Source organism: Bactrocera dorsalis, chromosome 4 (assembly GCF_023373825.1).
Source record: "Bactrocera dorsalis isolate Fly_Bdor chromosome 4, ASM2337382v1, whole genome shotgun sequence".
In the NCBI taxonomy this organism is placed as follows: Eukaryota; Metazoa; Arthropoda; class Insecta; order Diptera; family Tephritidae; genus Bactrocera; species Bactrocera dorsalis.
In genome coordinates this window covers 41,284,192-41,309,363 of record NC_064306.1, presented here as the reverse complement: position 1 = coordinate 41,309,363, position 25,172 = coordinate 41,284,192, and the positions used below count along the sequence as shown (strand labels likewise).

The 25,172-nt window shown below is 35.1% G+C and overlaps 1 protein-coding gene across 7 annotated transcripts in view; it reads left to right on the top strand.

Moving 5' to 3' along the window:
- LOC105222395 (protein-tyrosine sulfotransferase) overlaps positions 1–25,172 on the top strand; it is a 136,479-nt gene that overhangs the window by 89,122 nt on the left and 22,185 nt on the right. For 4 of the 7 annotated variants that reach the window (XM_049455510.1, XM_049455508.1, XM_049455507.1 and 1 more), the window contains one exon: positions 1,968–2,756. The exons of 2 other annotated variants lie outside the window; for them this stretch is intronic. In XM_049455510.1, coding sequence (XP_049311467.1) covers positions 1,968–2,477 — 510 coding nt within the window. In that variant the 3' untranslated portion in view covers positions 2,478–2,756. Of the gene's footprint in view, positions 1–1,967; positions 2,757–25,172 lie in introns of those variants that run through there. One more of the 7 variants, XM_049455513.1, reaches the window with a different exon arrangement.

The following is a 25,172-nucleotide window of genomic DNA, read 5'->3' as shown; positions in this document are numbered from 1 at the left end:
GCTTTAAGTGGCTGTGTTTTTCTAAGCATGCTTTGGTTTTGTGCTTAAAATCAATCAAGTCGGCTTACAAACGCCAATTACCTAGTAAATTAATTTCAACCCTTCTAGTTGACTGACTCTATTAATACCAGAATTAATAGTCCCAGATATCTCAACACAATTAAAAGTGAAAAGCTTCCTTTAGTTTACGTATGACAGTACTAAAATTCTATGCCTTCTTCCAGCACAAAAATAATGAATATGAAGGGTGATCCATTACGAGGTTTCCTACTTTTTTAAGAAAAGGACAGATACTTTAAATTTAAGGGGGAATGTTCTATTTTCATTCGAAATTACATTCGTTGGCATTTATTTTGCGATTATTATCTCTTTCAAATGTTAACTGCGGCTAGGTCTCAGATGGTCTACATTGACTGGTAACTGGCGGATGACTCGCGATATCTTTTGCTCCAAGGCCTGAATCGAAGCGAGATTGTCCGCATAAACTTTAGACTTTACATATCCACACAGGAAAAAATCTAACGGTGTGATATCACACGTTCTTGGTCAATCCGAAAAGGCTATTCAAAAAGTACCTCTACTTGGATTACCTGTTATAAATGATAAGCGAAAAGGCTGAGTCGATTTAGACAAGACCGTCTACCTGTCTTAATATACGCGAAACCAGTCCTTCAGTTTTTGAGTTATCGGTCTGAAATTTTGCACAAGTTCTTTTCTCTCCAAGAAACCGCTCAGTCGTCGAAACCGCGGATATCCCAGCACTGTAGCATTTAGCTGCCATGTAAACTGATCAAAATCAAGTCCCCGTGTGAAAAACTCTTTTATTTAGAAAAAATTTTGCATGGATTATTGTCAAAAAAACAACTCTACAATCTCCGTTCAAATCGTACCTCTGTAGCATACGAGTATAGCTGCCATATAAAGTGGCCAACCAAAAGCAAGTTCTTATAATTTTTTTAATTTGTGAAGGATCCTGTAGCTTTGGTACAACCTTGTTATCGATTTTTCTTGTTGTTGCTGTTGATCAGACATAAAATTCGATTTTGGCAGCTTTCCAACACAGTCAGCTTTAAGGAGTATTGTATAAATTCCATAGCAGAAAAGGTTGTCAAAATATCTTTAGCGGCGCTATTTCACGCTCGTATGTTAGTTTAGCCTAATGCTAAGGGCAAATTTGTTTTATTAATGTTTAGTTATTTGCCTTGCTTGTTATCAATTCGTCATCTGTCAATTGCTGTTCGCACGCACACAAGTGGGAATGTATATGTTTTAGAGATTAATTGTGTCTTAGCCTCCACCCAGCAGCCGGCAAGGGGTGGTGGGGTGCAGTCTGTCAGCCACTAGACGCAGGCGTGTGTGTAAATATATTGTAGACTTATTATTGCTAGCTTTGTATTTAATCAATTCAGTCACGCACATACCTACTCACCTACTCGCATGCATACAAACCAACAAACAAACATTCACAATCATACACTGCTCAGTACACATACACCTATACATAGGGACATAATAGCTGATCACTTATGCATTTATTTATATAACGGTTTATCCTTTTGAACTTTGCATAAGCTATGAGGCATTTATGTCTGTTTATGTGTGTGTGTGTATGTGTGCGTGAGCGGCATATCTTACGAGGTGTCTCGGCGCACTTTTTGCTCGCTGCCTAATCGCATGTCCTCTCACTCGCACTATTGACTAACAAGCTCACTAATACTTTTGAAAAATTCATATAATTTATTTTGTTTTTGGTTTTTCGGTGTTCTTTTTCTTTGCTACTTTTCATTGGTTTTGGTTGCTGCTTTGGCTTTGGCTTTGTTTGCTTTCAATTTGCTCTCATTTAGCGATATTCTTATTGATTTGGATTTTCACATAAATTTTCTTATTCCCTGTGCTGCGTGAAAAAACACCAACCACAACAACAACAACCAAAAACGCATGCATAATCCAACAACAACAACAATTAGGTAAAGGCCAACCAGCAACTATGGGAAAATAAGGCGAGAAACGAGCTGCATCTGGTCGAGCATAAAGTACCCAAGGAGACCAAATCGCAGGAGGTGGACAACAACAATAACAACATCAACAGTCAACGACGACGCTACGTAGGCACGTTGAGTAATGACAACAACAACAATGAGAATAATAACCGAAATGATAATACCAACCAAGCGGTAATGGACTATGAGGATGACAACACTTATGCCAACACTAATACCAACAACAACAACAACAATAATATCAATAAAAATGACAACCCATCGCCGCAGGCGCACGACGGCAACCTTGTGTGGGTGAAGCCGCTAAATAACGGCAAAAGTATGAACGCGCAGCGTGCGGCGAAAGGCGCGCATCACAACAGTAACAGCAACAATGTGAACACAGACACAGATACTGACACGGACACAGACACCGACACAGACACAGACACGGACACAGGCGGAGACACAGACACAAATACAGATACACGCACATGATATCAGCCGTTTGGCGACATCGCACAGCCTCCACTAAAGCAACAACAGCAGCTAAAACAACAACAACAAAACAAACAGCAGCAGCAACAGCAACAGTACCACCGACAACGGATAGTGCTGCCACGTCGTTCGAGTTATCGGCGTCGTTTGCGTCGCAATCATTGAACGGGCTTTTGAAAGCGCACACAAATCCGCATTGACACACACACGCACACAAACACTCACACTTTTATACTTATATTCCAATAGACCTAAAAAAGTTATATATCTACACACACATAAACACATATACACGCAATTGAAAAAAATTGTAACGCGCATTGAACTAAGCTGAATGGCGCTGAACTAAAATGAACTGAAGTGCACTGAGGTGTTGATCCGCGGCCAACGCAGCCGCATTCACTCTGACAATGACAATGACTACTACGTACTACGGTGACAATCCCATTGAGTGTGGAAAGTGGAAAACGCGCAGCGGAAGTGTGTGCGCGCGCGCAGCGGAAGCGGAAGTCTACGACGACGCTGACGACAACGGCAGTTTACAATAAATGAGAAATAAACGCAACTTTCAATTGAATGGTTTGCTGCCATAATAGCTGCGGAATGACAGCAGAAAGCAGAAAAAACAACAAACACTAGAAAAAACACAAATGGAAAAATAAAAACCAAAAATGCAAAAAAAGTAGTAAATATAGAATGTAAACGTGTGCTGTGCGAAAGAATGGCGAAAAAGTGTTGTAAAGTGTGGGAGAAGCGCATGAAAGCAAATTAATTTAAAACAAGATGCCAAAGTGAAACTCCACTTTGCGCATCTCTGTATGTGTGTGTGCGTTTGTGTAAAGTCATTTGTTTTTGTTGTGTTCCATTGTACTGAAAAAAGGTTGGCTCAGCGAAACGTAGCGGAAATGTTAAACTAACTGTTGTGAATGGGATTAGCTGTGACGGCCGCACGAATTTTAATTGACCAACTGCGTGAAAATGCCCAACTAACTAACTGTTTACATGCATAAGTAACTGTATAGGCGACATACCGACCGACTAACAAGCGAACCTACCAATAAAATAAGTAGCAAACTTTTAAATTACTCGTCTTTATTTTCATTTTTATTTAAATATTTTTATATATATTTTTTTTTGTCGCGTATAAAAAGGCTTTGTTTGATGGCAGTGCTGATTAGCGAAAAGGCAGCTTAATTGATTTTTTTTCTTGTCAAAATATGCAGTTATATTTTTTTTCATACGAACAAATAAATAAACTCAAGGATTAAATAAAGCAAATTATTCAACAAAATGCCTGAAGAAAATAAAATAAAATTTAATAAATAAAAAGGAAAATAGCATATGGTGGACAATCAAATAAAAAATTAAGTAAAGTTAAATACAAAAAATAATATTTAGAATTAAAAATAAAAAAAACTAATGAATATGATTCAGTAGAAAAAATTTAATTTTTAATGAAGGAAAAAATAATAATAAAGAAAATTAAATATAAAAATTATTTTATATAATATAAAAATTTAATAAATTATAATAATTCAAAATAGAGAAAAAAAATTGTTCGATATATTAAAAATATTTATTTGAAATAAAAAATAATAGATAAAAAATAAAACAAGAATTAAAAAAAAAATACTTAAAAAATAAAAACAAGAATTAAAAAAAAATACATAAAAAATAAAAATAAGAATTAAAAAAAATACATAAAAAATAAAAACAAATTAAAAATGAAAAAACAAAACTAAATAATAATAACTTAAATAATACAAAATAAAATAAAATTTTGTTCAATTAAAGAAGTTAACATTAAATTTTTTTATATTAAAAATATTTATTTAAAGGAAGATAACAAAAAGCAATAAATAAAACAAAAAAGATAAAAAAATGTAATAGAAAAAGTAAATATAACAAAAAGAAATAAAATCAAAGCAATAATAACAATTAAAATTAACTAATAATAAATAATTCAATAATAAATTATAAATAATATATAAAAAATTAATTTAGTATAAAATAAATTATAAAAATAACTGGAAATAAAATAAAAATATAAAATAAACTTAGGTAAAAAATCATAATAAAAAAATTAATAAAAATTAAATAAGTGTTTTTTTTATATTATTAAACAAAATAACGTAAAAAAATAATACAAAATAAAATAAAAAAAAATTACAAATTTAAATAAAAAAAAATTATATATAATTATTTGTTTAGAATTGACTATTTTTATTTAAATTTTTTATTGTTAATTGTTTATTTTATTTTTTTGTTTTAATTTAATTTTTTATTTTTTCTTAATTTAAAATTATTTGTATTTTTTTAATTATATTTTTTTATTAAACAAAGTTTGACTTTTATACATTTTTTTAATTTAATATTATTTTTTTAATTTTAGTTTTTAATTTTTTTTTGTAATATTTTAAATTTAAAAAATATATATGTATAATATTTATAATTTATTTTTTTTTTTTATTAAAAAATTTTTGATTTTTTTTTTACGTTTTGGTTTTCAATTTTATTTATTATTTTCTATTTTTTTGTCCGTTTTTAAATTGAGAATAATAAAATAATAAGATAAAATATTAAAAACAATAATCAAAATAGTGAAAATAAAATTCAATAATATGAAATTTTATAATAATAATGTAAACTAAATTAGAATTAATTTTTTTTATAAAATTTTAATTTGAAATAAAAATATTAAACACAAATAACTACAAAATAATATTAAAAAATAATAGATTTAAATAGAAAAGTATGCAACAAAGAAAAAACTACTATAAAAAAATTACTTCGTTAAAAATAAAAAAAAAAAAATTAAAAAATGTTATGCAATAAAATTATACGATTATAAAATAAAAAATTAAAAAAAAAAAACGGTTTAGTAAAAGTAAACTAAATAAAATAAAGAACAAAAATTAAATAGATCAGAAAGAATTTAATTGTTTCTAATTATATTAGAAAAGCTTAATAACTAGTGAAATTAAATTAAAATACATTTTTGTAGTTATATTTTTAATTCTTGAAATTTTTACAAAAGTTGTAAATACTACATAAAATAAAACTAATTGATGCTAAAATAATAAAAAAATATATAATAAATATATTAAATATATATGAAATTTAAAAAATTTATAAATATACATTTAATTTTAAAAAATATTGAATAATGATTCTCCTAATTAGCCGCCCCTTTTGGAGGGCATTTAATATCTTAAAGGGCATACCTAGTGTGACCTAGCTGAAAGGCGATTTTTAGGAATCCAAAAAAAAGAAGTAAAAAAAATAAAAAATATTATATCAATTGTTTTAAATTTCTGGATATAGTGACACACATTTTAAAAACACACAGTGAATATTTTGATGGAAAAATATACAATTTCAAATTACTTGCCATCTCTGACAGTGCTGAAAGAGGGCCCTTCCAAGCTCTAGTGATTCCGGCCTTCACTGTAGATGAAACTTACAAAAAAAAATCGCACCAGAAGATATTGAAAAATATATAAATATTGACAAATTGACAGTGGTTTGTTATTTTTTTTTTAATTTTATTTATTTATTAATTTATTAAAGTTAAATTTTAGGGTGTGCCACTTAAAACACAGCCATATTTTTTGTTTACCAATGCGAAAGATTTTATTATTTTCATTTATTTAATATTACAATTATTATTCCTAATAATCTGTGCACTTCCATCAAACAAAGCGGCTTACGAGCGCCAATGCATTTACGACTGCATATATGTATGTATTTATTATTAATTATTATTATATTATTATTATGCGTATGAATATCTTCATATCTATTTGTAAGTGTATTGGTATATGCCAGCGACTGTTGTGCAAATTTATGTATTTAAACTGACTTTTTAATGCATAAATAAGGCTTAATGCTAGTTATTCTTATTTAAGCTGACGAAATTTCCATAAATTTAAATCAATTTACTTTCCAATTAAAAATGAAATATCATTTGCGCTGCCTTGTACTGTAAATATTGAACAGCCGCGTAATGAGTGTATGGCTATTTTTATATATTTTTAAATATCGACAAATATATACATGTGTGTATATGTATTTTATAATGCGATTTTACTTACATAGTTTGATAAAAACATATAATTTTAATAGTTTTATTTGAATTTCTTAACTTAATATGCTTTAATATTTTTAATACAACTGAGAAAAAAGAATTTAAGGAGCTTTTAATACCTAAATAAATATAAATAAATATAAAAAAAAATAGCTATATGTATGTATAGTGTATAATTAACTAAAAATATACAAAAAAGTGCATAAAAATAAAAGTGGTTAGTATAAAAATACAAAAAAGTTAGCATAAAAGGTGTGTAAGTGCGTGTGGTATATAAAATAAAGTAAGAGAAATTGCATGCAAGTGCATATATTTGTATTTAGCGTAAGCGCTAGTTATAATAAAATACAAAATAATAACAAATTATAATGAAAATATTGTAGCTAAATAACAGGGTGTGCGTTATTTCCACAATATTATTTTCAAGCAGTGCGCCATGACGTATGAGTAACATGAGTAGCATTTGTAAGGCAAGCTGCTTGTATGAAGTCCAGTGCAATTGATGTGTTTTGTGGAGATAATCATAAAACTCCTTTTTGTAGCTCAGACAATTTTGTATTAGAATAACAGTTTTTGAAAATTGTAGACTTATTTGTTTTCAGATAGTACACCATGACGTATGAGTAACACAGAATTTCTATCGAAGGCTTGTGGGAAGGTTCAGTGCAATTGATGTAGCACTTTAACTGCGTATAACTTTTGAAGGATTGTTTTTATGGAAAAATTCATTAAGAACTTTTTTGTAGCGCGGAAAATTTTGTATTAGAATAACGCTTTTCCAAAGTTTTAGAGTTACTTGTTTTATGCAAAATGTCAAAAAATGACATTTCATATAAAAATAGAAAAATTTTTCATATTTCAGACACGATTTAAAGTGAAAGTAAGTAACCTGTTTACATAAAATAATGTTTTTTGCAACAAAAACTGAAATTCCAAGCGGCGTCTGCACTGAAAGCATCAACTTGTGGAAATAACTCCCACCCTAACAAATACTTAATGAATGTCAAATTGTATACATGAGTATCGTCCACAAAATGCAAATGAGTTTTATAATTGCTATTAAACATAAAGATAAGTTAATTATTATTTGCGTTTTTTTATATACACAACATATATACACTTATATTGAAACAAATTAATTTCATTTGATAGTCCCATAAACCCGCTAAACCGCATTAGCATATTATCTTGTTAAACTGCAAAGAAATAATAAAAAAAAAAAAACAAAAAAAAACAAAAAATTACAAAAACAAAAACAAATGAATTAAAGTGTATAAATGTGTAACGGCGGCATGCATAATGACAGCCCAGCGGCTAGACCGCAATGATGTGGTAAATATATATATATATGTATATGTATGTGTGTGTATGTATGTACTTACAAATATACACTTGCTGTCATGAGAAACAACAAATCAACTGAATATTTATATAACTTTACAACTATGGATACCGTTAATTTGCATATATTTCGGCGAGTCTCAGGCAGCTGTCCGAAGTTTTTATACATACATGCAGAATTACAACAACAGCAAAAAAATAGTGTAGAACAATAACAACAATACTTATGAAAATGAATTTTGTATGTCCTCTTATAATATAGTGTGAATTACCGTTATTTCGATACGACCAGCAGCCCCCACCACCACCACCACCACCAAGAATACAACAAAAGCAACAATCGCCCACTATTATTAATTATTATTATGTTACTTTGTATATTTGTATGTATTTACACCTAAGTTATTTTTCTCACTCTAAAAATCGCTGACAATAAAAAAATATAAAATTCATATTGAAACGCTTTGTGCGCTGTTTTTCTAAATATTTCTGCTTATAGTAGGTGTAGTCAGGGAAGATTGAAGCCTTACAACATTTGTAGCCAAATTTTCATCTAAATTTCTCTTTTTCCCCAGGCAGCTGACGTTTGATAAGCGCGCAAGCCATTAGTTTTTAAAAATATCCGTACCCTTCCCTATCTTACTTTTTCTGTATTTCTTATATTTTTCTATCGTTATTTTATCTGCCGTTCCCACTTACTGTCAATCTCTCTCTCTCCGCTTTCTTTTCGCTCTTTCATTTTCCATTCTATTATGACTTTGTACGTGTTAATTCCCTGCATTAGCTTTGTGTTGTCATTTTCCTTGAGTGACAGCTGTCATTTGTTAATATTCCCTAATGTTCGCTAAGAATAGATAAGGCTTTCACTCTTTCTATATTTTTTTGCCATATGCCATATGCCACTTAGTTGCAAGGCTCAATTGATATTGAATTTGTAGGCAAAAAGGTTATTTCTTCGATTCGTAGTAGTCTCTTCGGTTATGTGCGTGCAAGGTAAGTTTTTCTAATAAGCTAGTTTTAGAGAAAAATGTAACATATTTGCGTTTCGATAAAATTACTTTAATCTTCTCATATTTTTTCTAGAAGTAAGGAAGAGCTAAGTTCGGTTGCAACCGAACATTTTATAGACTTGCAACTTGCAAGAATCAAAGCCAGGGATTTCTTTTAAGATAAAAGACCAGAGGATCGGAATCTAAGTAATTTTATATATACATACATATAATCCATATAACTCATAACTGTACACTGACCGAAAAATTTAACATAAGGTTTGTTAGAAAAACGAATATCATTATACGTAGTATATGGGTATTAGGGTAGATCGACTCGGTTTTATCTATTAACTATTATCATGCCAGATACTAAAAAAATATTCCGTGGCTTTTATCAGGGGCTATACCAGTGCAACGCATGAAAAATTAACCGATTTTTGTGAATTTTTTTAAAAGACAATACGCAATCGAATGTTTCAAAGTTCTTTGGATATAATAAGGTATATTTTCAGCTATATTTTAAGATTTTTTTTAAAGTGTTGAAAAATAACGGAGTTATGTGTTATCTTCGAATGTGCCAAAAAAAGTGTCCTAACTGCTGACATGATTCCGGCCGAATGAGTAGTTGGAACAAAAAAATTCAAAAAGTTTATTAAAGTTAAAGGTATTTCCTATACCATTGCCTACTACATATTTTGAAAAAATATCAAAAGCTAAAAAAAAAATTGCATAGTTCTGAAAAAAATCGTTTTATTTTTAGGTAAAAAATTTTCGTTTTTTGATGCCATATTGACAATTTTGAAGCAATCAAAAAGATCGTGCATTATTGTACATATAGTAATTTTATTCAACAATACTCAGTTTTAATTTGACGACGATCTGTCAATTTCTCTTTGAGTTATGAATATCTTCATTCAAAATCTATTCAAGATACGACCTTGCCGATTTCACAGGAATTATAAGCTATTGAAAAAGCAAACAGAAAAAAACAGTTTTTTTTTAAGTGTCGCACTCATATAACGGGTGATTTTTTTGAGGTTAGGATTTTCATGCATTAGTATTTGACAGATCACGTGGGATTTCAGACATGGTGTCAAAGAGAAAGATGCTCAGTATGCTTTGACATTTCATCATGAATAGACTTACTAACGAGCAACGCTTGCAAATCATTGAATTTTATTACCAAAATCAGTGTTCGGTTCGAAATGTGTTTGTTCGACAAATTTTGTCAGCGATGAGGCTCATTTAATCTGGTTGAATGGCTACGTAAATAAGCAAAATTGCCGCATTTGGGGTGAAAGAGCAACCAGAAGCCGTTCAAGAACTGCCATGCATCCCGAAAAATGCACTGTTTGGTGTTGGTTTGTACGCTGGTGGAATCATTGACCGTATTTTGTTCAAAGATGCTGTTGGACGCAACGTTACGGTGAATGGCGATCGCTATCGTTCGATGCTATACAAACTTTTTGTTGCCAAAAATGGAAGAACTGAACTTGGTTGACATTGTGTTTCAACAAGATGGCGCTACATGCCACACAGCTCGCGATTCTATGGCCATTTTGAGGGAAAACTTCGGACAACAATTCATCTCAAGAAATGGACCGTAAGTTGGGACCAAGATCATGCGATTTAACGCCTTTAGACTATTTTTTGTGGCGGCTACGTCAAGTCTAAAGTCTACAGAAATAAGGAGCAAACTATTCCAGCTTTGGAAGACAACATTTCGAAGGAAATTCGGGCTATTCCGGCGAAATGCTCGAAAAAGTTGCCCAAAATTGGACTTTCCGAATGGACCACCTAAGACGCAGCCGCGGTCAAACATTTAAATGACAATTATCTTCAAAAAAGTAAAGGTTTTCATGAACAATTGCCTAACGTTTCAAATAAAGAACCGATGAGATTTTGCAAATTTTATGCGCTTTTTTTTAAAAAAAAGTTATCAAGCTCTTAAAAAATCACCCTTTACCTCTTTAAGGCACCTCACATACAGTCACTAATCACATGCAGTAAAGTCAGCCGGCGGGGGTTCGAAAATCCTGATAATAGGGGATCTGGGGCTAGGTCAAGTTGTTGCCCAATTTTATCTATTTTAGGCACAAAGCTACATAGCGAAACTTGCACTGTAATTTTCATTGAGATAACTCAAATATTGGCCGGTATATCCTGCATAAAGTCATCAGGAAGTTCGAAAATCTTGGAAGTAGTGGTTGGAAAGGATTTTCTCTGAGTTTCTACTGTATAATTCAGAAGTTTTTAATTACAGGTTGTTATACTTTAACACTAAACCTACAGACAATTCTTATATACTTATTCCAACCGTGCGCGGTTACTTTTCGTAAGTTTACAGTAACACGCGGATCAATAAGTCCACGAGTTACAGTGATTTAAGTGACGCTTGTCTTAATATTCTCAAAATTCGAAACAGTTTCATGTGTTAATTTATCATTGCTTTTTGATGAAGAAAAACACAGAGCAAGCTCAGCAATGGCTTGAAAAGTGCTACAGGAAATCTGCTCCATCAAAAGCAACCATTTGTCGGTGGTATGCTGACTTTTAACGTGGTCGTACAGACACTGAAGATGGTGAACGCTCTGGGCGGCCAAATGAGACAATCAGACCGGAAACCATCAAAAAAGTCCACCAAATAGTTTTTGAAAACCGTAAATTGAAATTGCGTGAAATAGCTGACACCTTAAAGATATCATACGGCAGTGTGTACACTATTTTGCATGAACATTTGTCTATGAGGAAGCTGTTGTGAAAGTAGGTGCCGCGTTTGCTCACGGTGGATCAAAAACGACAACGTGTCGTCGATTATGAAATTGCGAAATTACATGAATTTGGTTTCGAATTGCTTCCGCACCCACCATATTCACCGGATCTGGCCACCAACGACTACTACCTGTTTGCAGACCTCAAAAGGAAAGAGATTCTACTCCAACGAGGAAGTCATCGCCGAAACGAACGCTTATTTTGAGGCCAAAGATAAATCGTTCTATAAGAAAGGTATTGAAATGTTAGAGAAGCGCTGGACTGATTGTGTTGCTCTTGAAGGAGACTACATGGAGACAGATGAATAAAGTCGAGTTTTGCTAAAAAATGTAGTTTTCTTATTTAGTCCCGGGAGTTATTGATCCACGTGTTATATGTATAATAATACGATCTGAAGAATTGCTTCGTAGATTGCACCAATGTCTTAGACAATAAACTCTGCCAAATTTCCTGAACAAAACTTGTCAAAAGAAAAAGTTGTCATACAAGCACTCGACTCCGCTCGTCGTTTTCGACAAATGAGCTGCTTCTTGTAGAGAAAAATACGTCTTCAAAATTTCAGATCTTTATCGCAAATTCTTTATCGCGCGTTCTTCTGGGTATTACAAACTACGTAACAAATTTGCTATATTTACTTCAGGGTACAAAAATAAACATACAATTTTGAAATAATGTCGGCCAAAGACATAATTTTACGCTCTAGAAAAAAGATCTGAATGACGTTTTCCATAAAATTGATTTTAAAAATTATGCATCGTTAATTTCATGCATCAATTATTGCACTGTGTGAATGTACGCCATGTCGTATGAGCAACGCGGGATTTATTCGACACTTTTATGAAGGCTCAATATATTTGTTGTATAAATTTAACTGCGTATACATTTTAAAGCAATGCTTTAATGCACAGCATATCATTGTCAAATGCTGGATTTAGCTGCTCAACGAAATATTGTTGGCGTTTTTGATATTTCATAACTAAATTTAGCACCTTTTTAACACTCGCTCGTGTTGATGCACTTTTAGACGGCATTGCTCTTAGTTTCAGTATACACACGGGAGTGTTGGCGTAGTGCGTTGAGGTGTGAGCGTTTTTAGGCAACACCTTTTCTATTTCAGACTTTTTCATCGTCGATATTCGGGCTACACTCGCCCACACTCGATATGCACGAGCGCATGTCTATGAATATTTATTACCGTTAGATTTTATGCACACATTTTTCGGCATTCTGTGCGTCACACAAACACGTTGCACAACAGTGACAAAGCTAATATTTAAAAGCACACTAAACATTCATGAAAATTGTGTAAATATTTATTTTCGAAACACTATTACGCCCGTGAGCACAAAAGCGTAAGCCGCAACAACACAAAAAAACAGAGCGAAAACAGCGAAATAAACGAGGGCAAAAATTAAATAAAAGTTCAACGAAACTTTTATTGGATTCTACGCTAGCAACAAATTTGAATTACTGTCCCGAACATGCTGCCGGCATATCCCGTTGCTTAAATGTGTGTGTGTGCGTTGCTGTTGCCTGCAACTATGCAAAACGCTTTTCAATATCATATGGACCTACTTTCGGTTTTGTATTACACAGCGGCTTAATACCCACTTACCACAATTTCACTTAAATCCTCGCCCCAGGGGGGTAGAAAGCAACAAAAAACAACAGCACTCATACACATATATGTATATGAAGAAATATGTTATGAAAAACATCACAAAAGATTCACGTACACCGCCAACCTTAACAACAACAATAACAACCGTGCAGGCCTTCGAATTGTATAAGTTGGTTAAAAGGAGCCGTCGAGTGCTTATTGTGTCAACGTATTGTCGTAACGCATTCCCCACCACTGTACTAACATACTTTACATACAATTATTTACTTTTTGCGCCCCCCTTTGTGTTTGTGTGTGTATGTATGCATGTAGGCTGTACGCATTCTATGACCGTGTGCTTAAAAAAGAAAACTGAAAAGTAGGCTTAGTTGCGTTGTTGCCGAAGGTGCGTTGAGGTGAGGTGAGGTGAGTTAAAAGCAAAAAAAAGAAAAAGTAAAATATAACAAGAAAAAATGTTAAGTACGGTTGCACCGCAGCTAAAATACCCTTCACAAATATTAAAGATTAATGAAAGAACTTGATTTTGTTCGGCTATTTTACATGACAGCTATATGATATAGTCAGCCGATCTGAACAATTTTCTTGGAGATTGCGTTGTTGCTCTAGGCAATCACCCATGCTAAATTTTGTGAAGATATCTCGTCATAACAAAAAGTTTTCCATACAAGCACTTGATTCCGATCGTTCAGTTTGTATGACAGCTATATGCTATAGTGATCCGATCTGTAGAATTTTTTTGGAGATTGCATTATTGCTTTAGAAAATTACCCATGCCGAATTTCGTGTAGATATCTCATCATATCAAAAAGTTTTCCATACCAACACTTGATTCCAAATGTTCAGTTTGTATGGCAGCTATATGCTATATTAGTCGGATATCGACGGTTCCGACATATGAGTAGCTTCTTGGGGTGTAAGATTTCAGGTCAATATCTCACAAAATGGAGTACTAATCCGCATATATGCATATGGACATGACTAAATCGCCTCATCTCGCCACGCTTCTCATTTACATACTTGTATGAACATTATTAACTTTCCACCATTTCTTTCTGAGTGTTACAAATTTCATTCAATGTACCCTGTTCAGGTTATAAATACCTATGTACTCTTGAGAGGCATTAAATTATGAACTCAAGTAAGCGCAAGAAATGGAAAAAATGGAAAGGTGAACGAGCAAAGCACGTGTTGACAGCAAAGCAATGCGTGCATACGGCACCATTAAATGTGTGGAGGGGTGAGTTGACGTGAAAAAAGCATAATAATATTATTATTATGTGCATAACAAGCCGGAAGTATTGGTGTGTCACTGCTTTTCCTTCTAAATAAATACATGAGAGGCGTTGAATATGACACACATCCACACAAACGCACACTCACTTTTAGGTATGCCGTTATTTTTCTTTTACTGTCGTTAGGCGCTTTCAGTGCACACGCTTCAAGTGAATTTTTCGTAGCCTATTAACAGGCGTTGTCGGTAATCTCTCCATATGCCGGCTGTTTGTCAACCTTGTTCAGCGGTGCGTATACGCAACCTTATTGAATTATTACTTTGCTGTCTATCTTATTTGTTAGTGCATGTGCGCGTGTGTATTTTGTGTATTGGTAATGACGTTTATCGGCCATTTTGTCAATATTCACGCAGGTATTGGCTGGGCTGACACAATGAAGTCTTTTCCAAAGAAGTTTATTGAAGTTGTCTGCGAAAAGTTTGTTTTTAGGTGTTTGCTTTTTGTAAAATCACCATGTTAATTAAAAAGTCAAGATGAAAGAGTCTTGTGCCTGCGTTGTCTTCATATATATCTGTATATGTATTTGCTTAAATATACTCTCGAGCGGAGCAAGTGTTTTTGTATTATTTGTGTTCACTTTAACTTTTAAAATGAAATATGGAAGAAGCTAACGACAAGTTCTTGAAGAAAACTTCAAGCAATTTATTTTTAAACCTTTGAATAGAACCATTCAGAGTTTTAAATCTGTGTTACGAAGATCTGTGCGTCTCGTACCCTCTTTACTCGTTACTGTAGAAAGACTATTTGAAATATTGAGTTTCAAAGCTCAAAACTCTCCGTTCCTATATGCTACCTTTATTTTTATTCGAAACCACCGAATAAGCGATCGCCCGAGTTCGTAGTACGATTTATCTCTCGATTACAATTAGTTTTCTAAATTGAAGATAACATCTTAATTATTCTTCTAATAAGCCTTCCCTTCAGATGTGAAGGCAAAAAGGGCGCTGTGGACTCAATCCAAGATGATGAATGTGGAGGGAAGGTGTAAGCTCACCTAAAACTGCTTTCGGAATCATCAGTGCTGTCGCCACAGCAACGATATATGCACTTGATTTTTCTTACGCGATTATAGCCAAGTTAACAACAGTGCACTAGTCGTTTCTCCTTTTTGCTATGTGGCGCCAATTGGAGATTCCAAGCAAAGTCAGGCCCTTCTCCTACTGGTCTTTCCAACGGGGAGGTCTTCCTCTTCCTCTGCTTCCCCCGATGGGTACTGCATCGAAAAATTTCGATGTTTTCGTCTATTTGGACGATATGACCCATCCAGCGTAGCAATTTTTCATTGGGGGCATTTTTTACGTCGCGGGTCCCAAACCCAGCGCACAACCATGTGGAGGGGATGTTTTGCCTTTCTAGGCGAGGTAAAGCCTTCAATGCCTACAATGTATGTTCAGCGCCGTTTTCTGTCGCGTCGTTGTATAGGCATGATGGTTCTTCGACATTTCCTATTCTGTGGAGATACTTTTTGAATTATCCACGACCGAATAACAGCTGAGTAGTGTAAAAGTCGACTTCTCCAAATTTACGGCTTGCCAATAAGTTTAGATCTCTTATTAGTCTGACTGTCCATCTGCCCCGATTGTTATTCTCCCATCACGTTGTTATTGTATCTTTCTTCAATTGTTCTACAGCGTTCATTTTATTTTCGTATGTGTTCCTTAGCTTCCACAGCTTTTTCCTTTCGTATGCCGGAAAGTCAATTGTGGTATTACCGCTTATAAGTAATATTGAATCGGTTGACACCATTAGGGCTGCGGTGCGGTGCACTCTGGCCACTACGTATACCTCACTAGTTTTCCTTTTTAAGCACATCTGCCCAGACCTCAATTCCGTAAAATAGGACGGTGATTGTCATTGACATTAGGATGCTTCTCTTTTCTTGGCTGGGACCCCTGTTGGCCATTAAGTTAGGAGGTGATCTTCGCTGCCCTTCCTGCCTCGTTCTGGATTTGTACCCAAAAGGTTATTCTGGGTCCAGGGTCTTACGCCTAGTTAGTTTACTGCTTTTTGTCTCCTAAGACTACCCATAGTCGTTTGCATACTTATTTCAAATGGTATATGTTTATTTGTTAGCAGCAGTAGCTCTGTTTTCCGTAGTGAGCTGGAGGTTGTGTGAGTCGAGCCATGTTTTCGTCCGTATCATGACCTGATTAAGCTTTCTTCGCGCTTCTTCTGTATCTTCTACTGTAATTACTGTTGTCAATGTCGTCCGCGTAGCCAATTAGGTACAATTCGTCCGGCATTTCTAGTTTTAATACAGCGTCGTAGCTAATGTTCCACAGGTCTGGGCCTAGAATGGATCCTTGTGCTGCTCCTGACGTGCCCGCTATTTGTCATAAGCCCTCTTCTAGTTGGGTACAGAAGTTTCCAGTTGCACCACAGCTCTGGGGTAGTCGAGAATCTTAAAGCTTTTTTGGAATGCGTCGATTATATCTATCGATTATTTTGAAGGTGTTTCAGACATCAAAAGTCGCCAGCAACACTATTTTTTTGCATTTATGCCATCTACGCTTTCAATTAATCTAATTTAGCAATTAAGTCGTGCTGTCTAGGTGCACTTCTCCAGCTTTGTTGATAGCCGCTTCGAGTCTGGGTTTAAGTAGCCTTTCATAGAACTTCCCCGCAGTGTCAAGCATATAAGTAGACGGTATGCTCATGCCAAGTTGGGATCTTCTTTTCCCTTACTGATTAGCACCAACCGTTGCTTTTTCCAAGGTTTAGGGAATATTCCGGCTTCGAAGCAGGCATTGAAAATGTTAAGTAGTACTGCCGGCCGCTTTGCCGCGATTAGTTCAAGGATTTCTGCTGGGATCCCATCCGGCATAGGTGATTCGTTGGCCTTCAACCCACTTTAGCATATAGCTGTCATACAAACTGATCGATCAAAGTTCTTGTTATGAATTTGTTGTGTTGGTAAATAGTATTCTAGCGTTGGAGCAACATATTATTGTCATATGTTTATTGAGGATCTTGAAAGTATACTATGTATTAAGTTATTCCAGCGGAGCATTCAGATATGAAATATCAACTAAAACTGGGCTGTATCCTTCCCATTGTTAAATTTTATTGCCGATTCTTGTTCAAATCTGATGGACTGTCTTTAAGGATAATTTCGTACTTCTATGGAATCATATTGTTCAATCGTACAACATAACCAAGGTCGCAGCATTCGTCCATTTTTGTTACTAAATTGCCTCCTAAGGCTTCTCAGTGCCAAATGAAATCCGTATCGCTGAAATGAAGGTGCTTAAACTTAGTTTAGGATATCTCTCATTTGTATAATTTTCACTATAAGTTCTGCATTTTGCTGCTAAAATATTACAAAATATACGCCAGATTTGCCAGTTTGCCGCACCAGTGACGTAAACTGCTAAATCTAATTTAGCAATTTGCAATTTAATATCGTAAATCGAAAAGGCCAAGCAGTCAAAAAGCTGTCCACTTCGCATGTGGACTAGCTGCAGTTGAGCCTCGGCGCTTGGTATATAAGTGCAGCTGCACATGTGTGCGTTAATATAAGCTTTTTATGCTTGTTCCGCTGGTCTGATGCTGACGCACCATAAATTTATAAATTTACATGCGTTGGAGTCATTGAAGCGCTAAAATACCAACGCACACATTGTTGGACGAAATTTTTTCCTCCCGCCAGTAATGGACTAAAAGGAAGAGATTAAAGCGTGTGCCATATTTGCGGCGAGTGAGAATGTTTATATATAAATTTTATGATAACAGTAGAGAAGCGTAATCGTGACAGTGTTTAGGCCGAGCTTTTGGGTTGAAATATTTTTTTTTATTCCTTCTAACATCAAAGAACATTTTCTAGGCAATTTTCAATAACAAATTCAAGCGCTCATAATTAGTTGAAGATATATTTTTTGTTATATATATTTTTGATGTAAAGATCATTATCAAATAACTCCTGAAATTTGTATACAATTTACATATATGCAAAAAGCCATTGCCTACATTGTCCTCGAGTGCTTTGATAAAAGCATTTATCGCCAAGGTTCAGTATTGATGTGCTTTACTGCTCGCATGAGCATTAAATAATTTTGATTAATTTGAAGAACTTTTAAGCTCAAGCTAAATTTTATAGTCATTTTATTAAGCTCATATCAAAAGCTGCCGGGAAGGGGAAGCCATTTGTGTATACTGTAAATATACAAACATACACACATATACAATCCATAAATGCCTGGCAGGCAAATCAACCATCGCGCATGTGGTGGCACATTTACCATATGTTTGGTGGCACAGAAACTCCGATACATATAAACATATCAAACCCACATACACACACACTTATTAAGAAACCGAAAATGTTGCTACATCCCCACCCTTATGTGTGTATAGGTATGTATTGGTGAATCCAGCGCAGTTATCAGTCGTTACGCCGCTGGCGGAACGCTAAGCGATGCCGCAAAATTTATGTATGTTTGTCGCCGTCATTGCGCCTTGTGGGCGGTAATTGGCTTTAGCGTTTGGCGTTTAATTCGATAAAGGATGGCGACAGTTAGACACATGGATAATACATGTGTTTTTATATGCACGTGGCAAAAATACAGTTAGGAGTGGTCGTATTGTAGAAGTAGAAATATACAAAGCCAATGCTGATTTTTTATTTATGGGAACTACATGAATAGGAAATATAATAATAATTTTATAATACATTTTATATAATTATATATAACCTAGGTTAATCTTGTAGGCCAATGAGAGCAGTTTTGGTCCTTTGCGATATCAGATGGAGTTCAGTTACTGGGCGCTCGACGCGAATTGTAACAGTCTCTTTGGCCTGACTATCGATACCTTCTCAAGTGTACCATACCGTGGATGTCCAGATGCCTACAGCGTAGTCTTACCAATGCGGGCAAGTGTCCAAGAAATGCCTCATTGTTTCTCTGATGCCTTGCTCTAGACATTTCCTGATGTCTTCTCGATCTGTCAGCCTCGGTGTGCGGGCGTGTGTCGACACCAGGCAGAGACCAGTTAGTATTCCGATCATGTTCTTACGGTCTCTTCTAACAAGTGCCTATAGGTATTTAGTATACTTCCGTTCTACTGTTTTGCACATGACTTTTGCAGTTTTGCACCCAGGTAGCTTGTTCCATCGGTTTTTGATTTACTTTACCATGCTTCTGCCCAGATCATCGTATATATATTATAAGAGTTTCCCAATGTTCTGGCAATCTTGTCCACTATTTTATTGCCCTTGATGTCTTTATGGCCTGTCTCATAATCTGCACGTTATTAAGATGGCAATGTCGTCCTCATTTAGCTCATATGATTGCTGTGCCGGGCCGTAGTAGCAGCCTCGTCTCCCACCGACGTTTAGACTGATATCCCAGTCCGATTTGTTTCTTTTTGACTTCCATGTTGAATTTTATGATTCGGCGGTCTCTACGAACCTAGCATTTTATACCTACCTCAGGTAACTCGTTAGCAATCGCCGTTTTATTAGCCATTCGCTACTTCTGAGGATACATATAAAGCAGTCCATCACAAGGAGATGATTAGGAAAATACGTCAGCCTTCGCTAGGAACCGCCTGTCCGCGATGTAATGACTCTGACAGAAGCCGTGCGGTGGATACAGCTTAAGAATTAAAAGATAGATAGCAGATAGAAGAAATACGCCAACTGCTGCATTTCGATAAAGACGAAATCTTTCGATTGCTCAAGAGCTAATGGCCATGAAAATGTGAATAGTGCTTATGGTCTTGATACTCCTGAGTCAAATCGTGCACAATTCCTGGTTCGATGTGTGAGTCACACAAGAGTTAATGAAAAAGCCTCATGGACCGACTTTACATCTGCGAATCATTGCAGTATTACAACAAAATTGTCCCGTTTCTAAAACAGATACTTACTACGGATGACAATTACAACAACGTTAAATTAAAATTGTAGTAGTGGTCGAATTGAGTTGAGCTGGTGCAAACGGTGGCCAGGCCGCGATTGCGGGTCAAGACGGTTTTGGCGAGATATATAGGCCTAACTCTTAATGTGAATATGTACTGTAAACAATTGGACTGTTTAAATGAAGCAATCGCTCTGAAGTGGCCGGCTTTGATCGTCCCAGAAGCTCCGTCAGCTTGGTTGGGTGGTCCTTATGAATTTAATATAGTCCGGATCTGACACCGGGTGATTGTTATACGTTCCTGTCAATAGCGAATGATGTTGCTGGTTAAAAATTCACTTCGAAAAGTTTATGAAAATCGACAAGCTATTCAACAAAATTTTCATTTCTCGTCTTTAAAACATTCATAAGAGATTTATTTGTCTTAAAAGTAGACTTATACATGTGTTTGCCACGGCCACTTTATATCAATTCTACAAACTAGCAAACTAAAACTACGTCTTTATGTAAGAATATACGAATGCTTAGCCAAGTTTAGTTTCCTAATTTCCTCGCTCCGAATTTCGCACCAAACTGTAACTCTTAAAGCACGCATTGATTTATCATTTTTTGACGGACCCATTGCAGTTTCCAAAAATTGTCAAATTTTCCTCTTCACGGCACGTATTGTATCCCCTTTTTCGGCTCTTAATTTCGGTCTTTTCGGTAATCATTACCCATACGAACGGCTCCAAAATCCTTGCGAAAACATTTCTCTCGAATTCTCGCAAGCACTTTCTCATCTCCGTTTGTCTTCGCTCATGATTCTGTTCCGTATAATAGGTCCGAAATGATGAGAGACTTATTGAGCGCACTTTTAGTTCTTCGAGAGAGGGATATATGTACTTATCAATTGTCTACTGATTCGAAAGTTCACAAGTTGGCAAGAGTTATTACGTGCTTGATCTCCAGGTTTAGTTTGGTGGTATTTATGCTGGTTCCGAATAGACAAAGTCATTCACTTTCTCAAATTAATAACCAGCCTATAGTGACGTAGTTCTCAAGTTGCGATTGGTCTTTGTGGTTGGTATCCACGTATTTCGTCTTTCCTCGTTCATTAAGCCGATCTTTTTCGCTCTGATTTTAATGTTATCGGGTTTATGGATTGTCCTTTCATAGAAGATAGTGCCACGCAAGAGTATCACTCTATCGACAATCTCGTCTGGATTCGGCTGAAAGTAGTACTTCCCAATTTTTACGGAGCTGATGGTTGTACTCAGCGTCATTCTGTAAATGAAAAAAGATAGCTTTCAAGTCAACTTCTTGCTAATAAATTTCTCACAACTGTACAGCTTTTATATTTACATAATTGTGTAGATAGCATAAGCGTACATGGTAAATGACTGTCAAACTGCCGGTAAATATAGACGTTTAAATATTTGACTGTCTAACATATTGAACATCTCAAACAGCTGCGGTTAGCCGGATTAAATGTAAGTCCGCCTTACATATGTATGTAAGTACAGTTATGTAGATATTGCATAGCATAAGCATATCCGAAAATTGATTGCTACACTTGAGAAGCTAGGCGAATCTAAATATATTCATATGTTTCTGCCTGTGTGTTAACCTCTACATAACGGTTCATGCCGTCGTTTAACAACGTTTGTCAATCGGTTTACAGTAACTGATTTGAACATTAAACGCCTTAAGGTATGAATATGTTAAATCCGTTACGATATTAAGTGTTTTAGCTTGATTGAGACTAAGCAGATTTGTTCATTCCGTTATGACAAAGCAGAAGGGGAGGGGAGTACTCGCGGCAATATGAAGGGAAATATTCAACATCATTTCGTACAACGTTCTCGTATTACATTGACAACTTTATTGCTAAGAGCATATCATTGAATGTTGCAGCAGTGAAATTAAATTTACTGTAAAACTAAAGCATTCGCCAGCAGAGGGTTTAAGTGATGGTGGCAGGGTTTCGAATTTTGTAATTCTCGTTCATTCTAAAAGCGGATTATACGGTTAATTTCACATTAGGACTTTGAAGAATATATTTAGCGTAAAAAGTAATGTAAGTAGATATACAGGATGCGGCGACTTTCATATTGCATTATAAACCGTGTAGAACTTTTGCAAAAAGTGTCTTTGCTTTTTAAACAAACGCACAAAAATTTCAGAAATACTAAAATCTGGAGATCTGGTTAGCCATTCAAGGTAATTTTTGTCATTGTGGCGGCAGGGAACTTTTTTCATAGCGTCTTGTTTAAACTTTATATATCGAATATGAAAATTCTGCTTATGAAAGCCATTAGACAGATGTGCGAAATTGGCTTCATCATTGCTCTTCAAAATTTAAATCCCATTTCAAAACCAATTTCTATTGATGTTGGCCACGAGATATACTCCTAGTAAACGATTTCAATACATCTGGGCATGACGCACCTAAAACAGACGTTTGATTTTGTGAATCCAAGTTTTGGAACGGTTTTTATCGAAAGGGAAGATTACAACATTCAAAAGCTCTTTTATTTCACTCCTCGTTTGATTTCACCTTTCTAAAAACACTGTGATATTATTCCCTTTTTCCCAAAATTTTTAAAAAGGATGATACAAGTAAATGTACTTTTTTCAATAGACTGTTTTGACAGATCAGGCTTGAGTGGTGTCAAGCTCACAAGTTATTTTTGTTCAGTATTGTTTGGCATTTCATCGCGAATAGACTAGACTGAACAACGTTTAGAAATCGTTCAACTTTATTACGAAAATTCACGTTCTGTAAAGAATGTGTTTCGCGCGTTTTACTCAACTTATGGTGAACATAATCAGCCTCCTGAATGTACTATTCGCAACACCATCACCCATATTATGAACCAGCATTCATTATTGGATAATATTTGACCGAATAAACCACGTCCAGTAGGCAGTGAAGAAAATCAACCGTAGCTGAGAGTGTACACGAAGACCTTGGAGAGTTGATTCTGTTGAGTTCGCAACAACTCGGACTGACTTATGGAAAGTTTGGCGCATTTTAAGTCGATATCTTAAGCAACATCTTTCATTCTATTGGCTCTTGAAAAGTTCCATGAATATCCGACGTTCCCGAGCCAAAGTTTGTTCAGCGATTAGCCCTATTTCTGGCTCAATTGTCGCATTTGGAACGAAGAGGAATCTGAAAGGATTCAAGTGCTGCCATTTCATCTAGAAAAAATAACGGTTTGGTGTGGTTTGTGGGCCGCTGTAATCATCGGTCCATATTTTTTCAGAAATGATGCCGGTGAGAACGTAACCGTCAATGGCGACAATAATCTCGATAATTGACTATTTAATAATTGAAATTGAAGCTCGTGATCTCGGGGATATTTCGTGTCAGTAAGACGGCACCACATCCCAGACATCGCATCAATCAATGGATTTATTGACAGAACACTTCGGTGAGGAGATAATTTCACGTTTTGGGCCGGTCGAAGTAGGACATGTATAAAAAAACTTCTTGCTGTGGTAGCGCCAACAGGCAGTGAGACCAAGTAATTATTGGACCATCCTTGTATGCGCTCGACAAGTTTGAAAATCTTCTTTATAATTTTAAAATATTTTCTGAATTTTCTCTATATTGTGTGACTTTACGTCGAAATATTCGTTAACTTCAATAGCACAGCCTACAGAAAACCATAATTACTCATGCGTGTTTTGTATAAAAACGTTTTCTCATATTAAAAATAGGCTCGGCTGGGATGGCCTTCACTACCTTTAGCCGGTTTTTGGATTTTTTAGTTTCGGCGCATTTTTGGAGCGCCATTCGCTACATTGTTGGACAGTTTCGATGACATGTTCTTAAGTCCAAGCCTCGTCGCCATTAAGGATGCATCCTGTGAATTTAGAGTCCGCAGCTACGTTGTCAGGCATCTCGTGAGGGACCTCTACTCGACACGGTTTTTGCAAATGATTCGAGTCTAGGATTGACACATTTCGCAACCAAAACTTTACCCAAAATATGTCGATCTATAAGAGATGCTGAGATCCTCGTTATCTCTCTAATGCCCACACTACGATTTTCAAGCACTGTTTATTTATGATGATGGACGACTCACGATGACCGATTTTTTTATGGCAAAACATCGTCAGACCAACTTTTTGAACCATAAGATTGTACGAATCTAGTATCTTTATCTTTACATCTAGATCTAGTTACCTAGTCTCTTTATATGGACTAGTCCGGATCAAATTTGAAATTTGAATAGCAATGAAATCTTAGAAACATTGCTCCATAGTATGAAGTGTCAGATGTCTGCTGTCAAATGGCTGTATCTGATAACTGTCAGTTGTCAAAATGGCTGCTAGTGTCAAATCTTTATTGTTAAATCACTGATGTCAATTCATTGTTGTACTACGTTCCGCATTAAGTATGGAAAAGTCAGAAAAAAGAACTATTTGCTTAACAGCAAACGAACATTCAGACAGTTTTTATTTCTGAGAACCATGTTTATTCGATGAATATCTAATACACCTAACCGCATGACTATTAATGTCGAGAAATCTATTAATATTCCCTCCTCATCTTTTATTCACTGAACTCTTGCATCGGTTTGGCAGCTTTCACTAATCAAATAACTCGATAAGTAACTTAATACACATTATTGTAAGGCCAAAAACATTCTACACTTCGTAAGTGATAGTATTTGTCCGCAAATACAAAGCCATGTGACAGAGTTACATTAGAATTTCAAGAATTTCATTAACAGAGCAT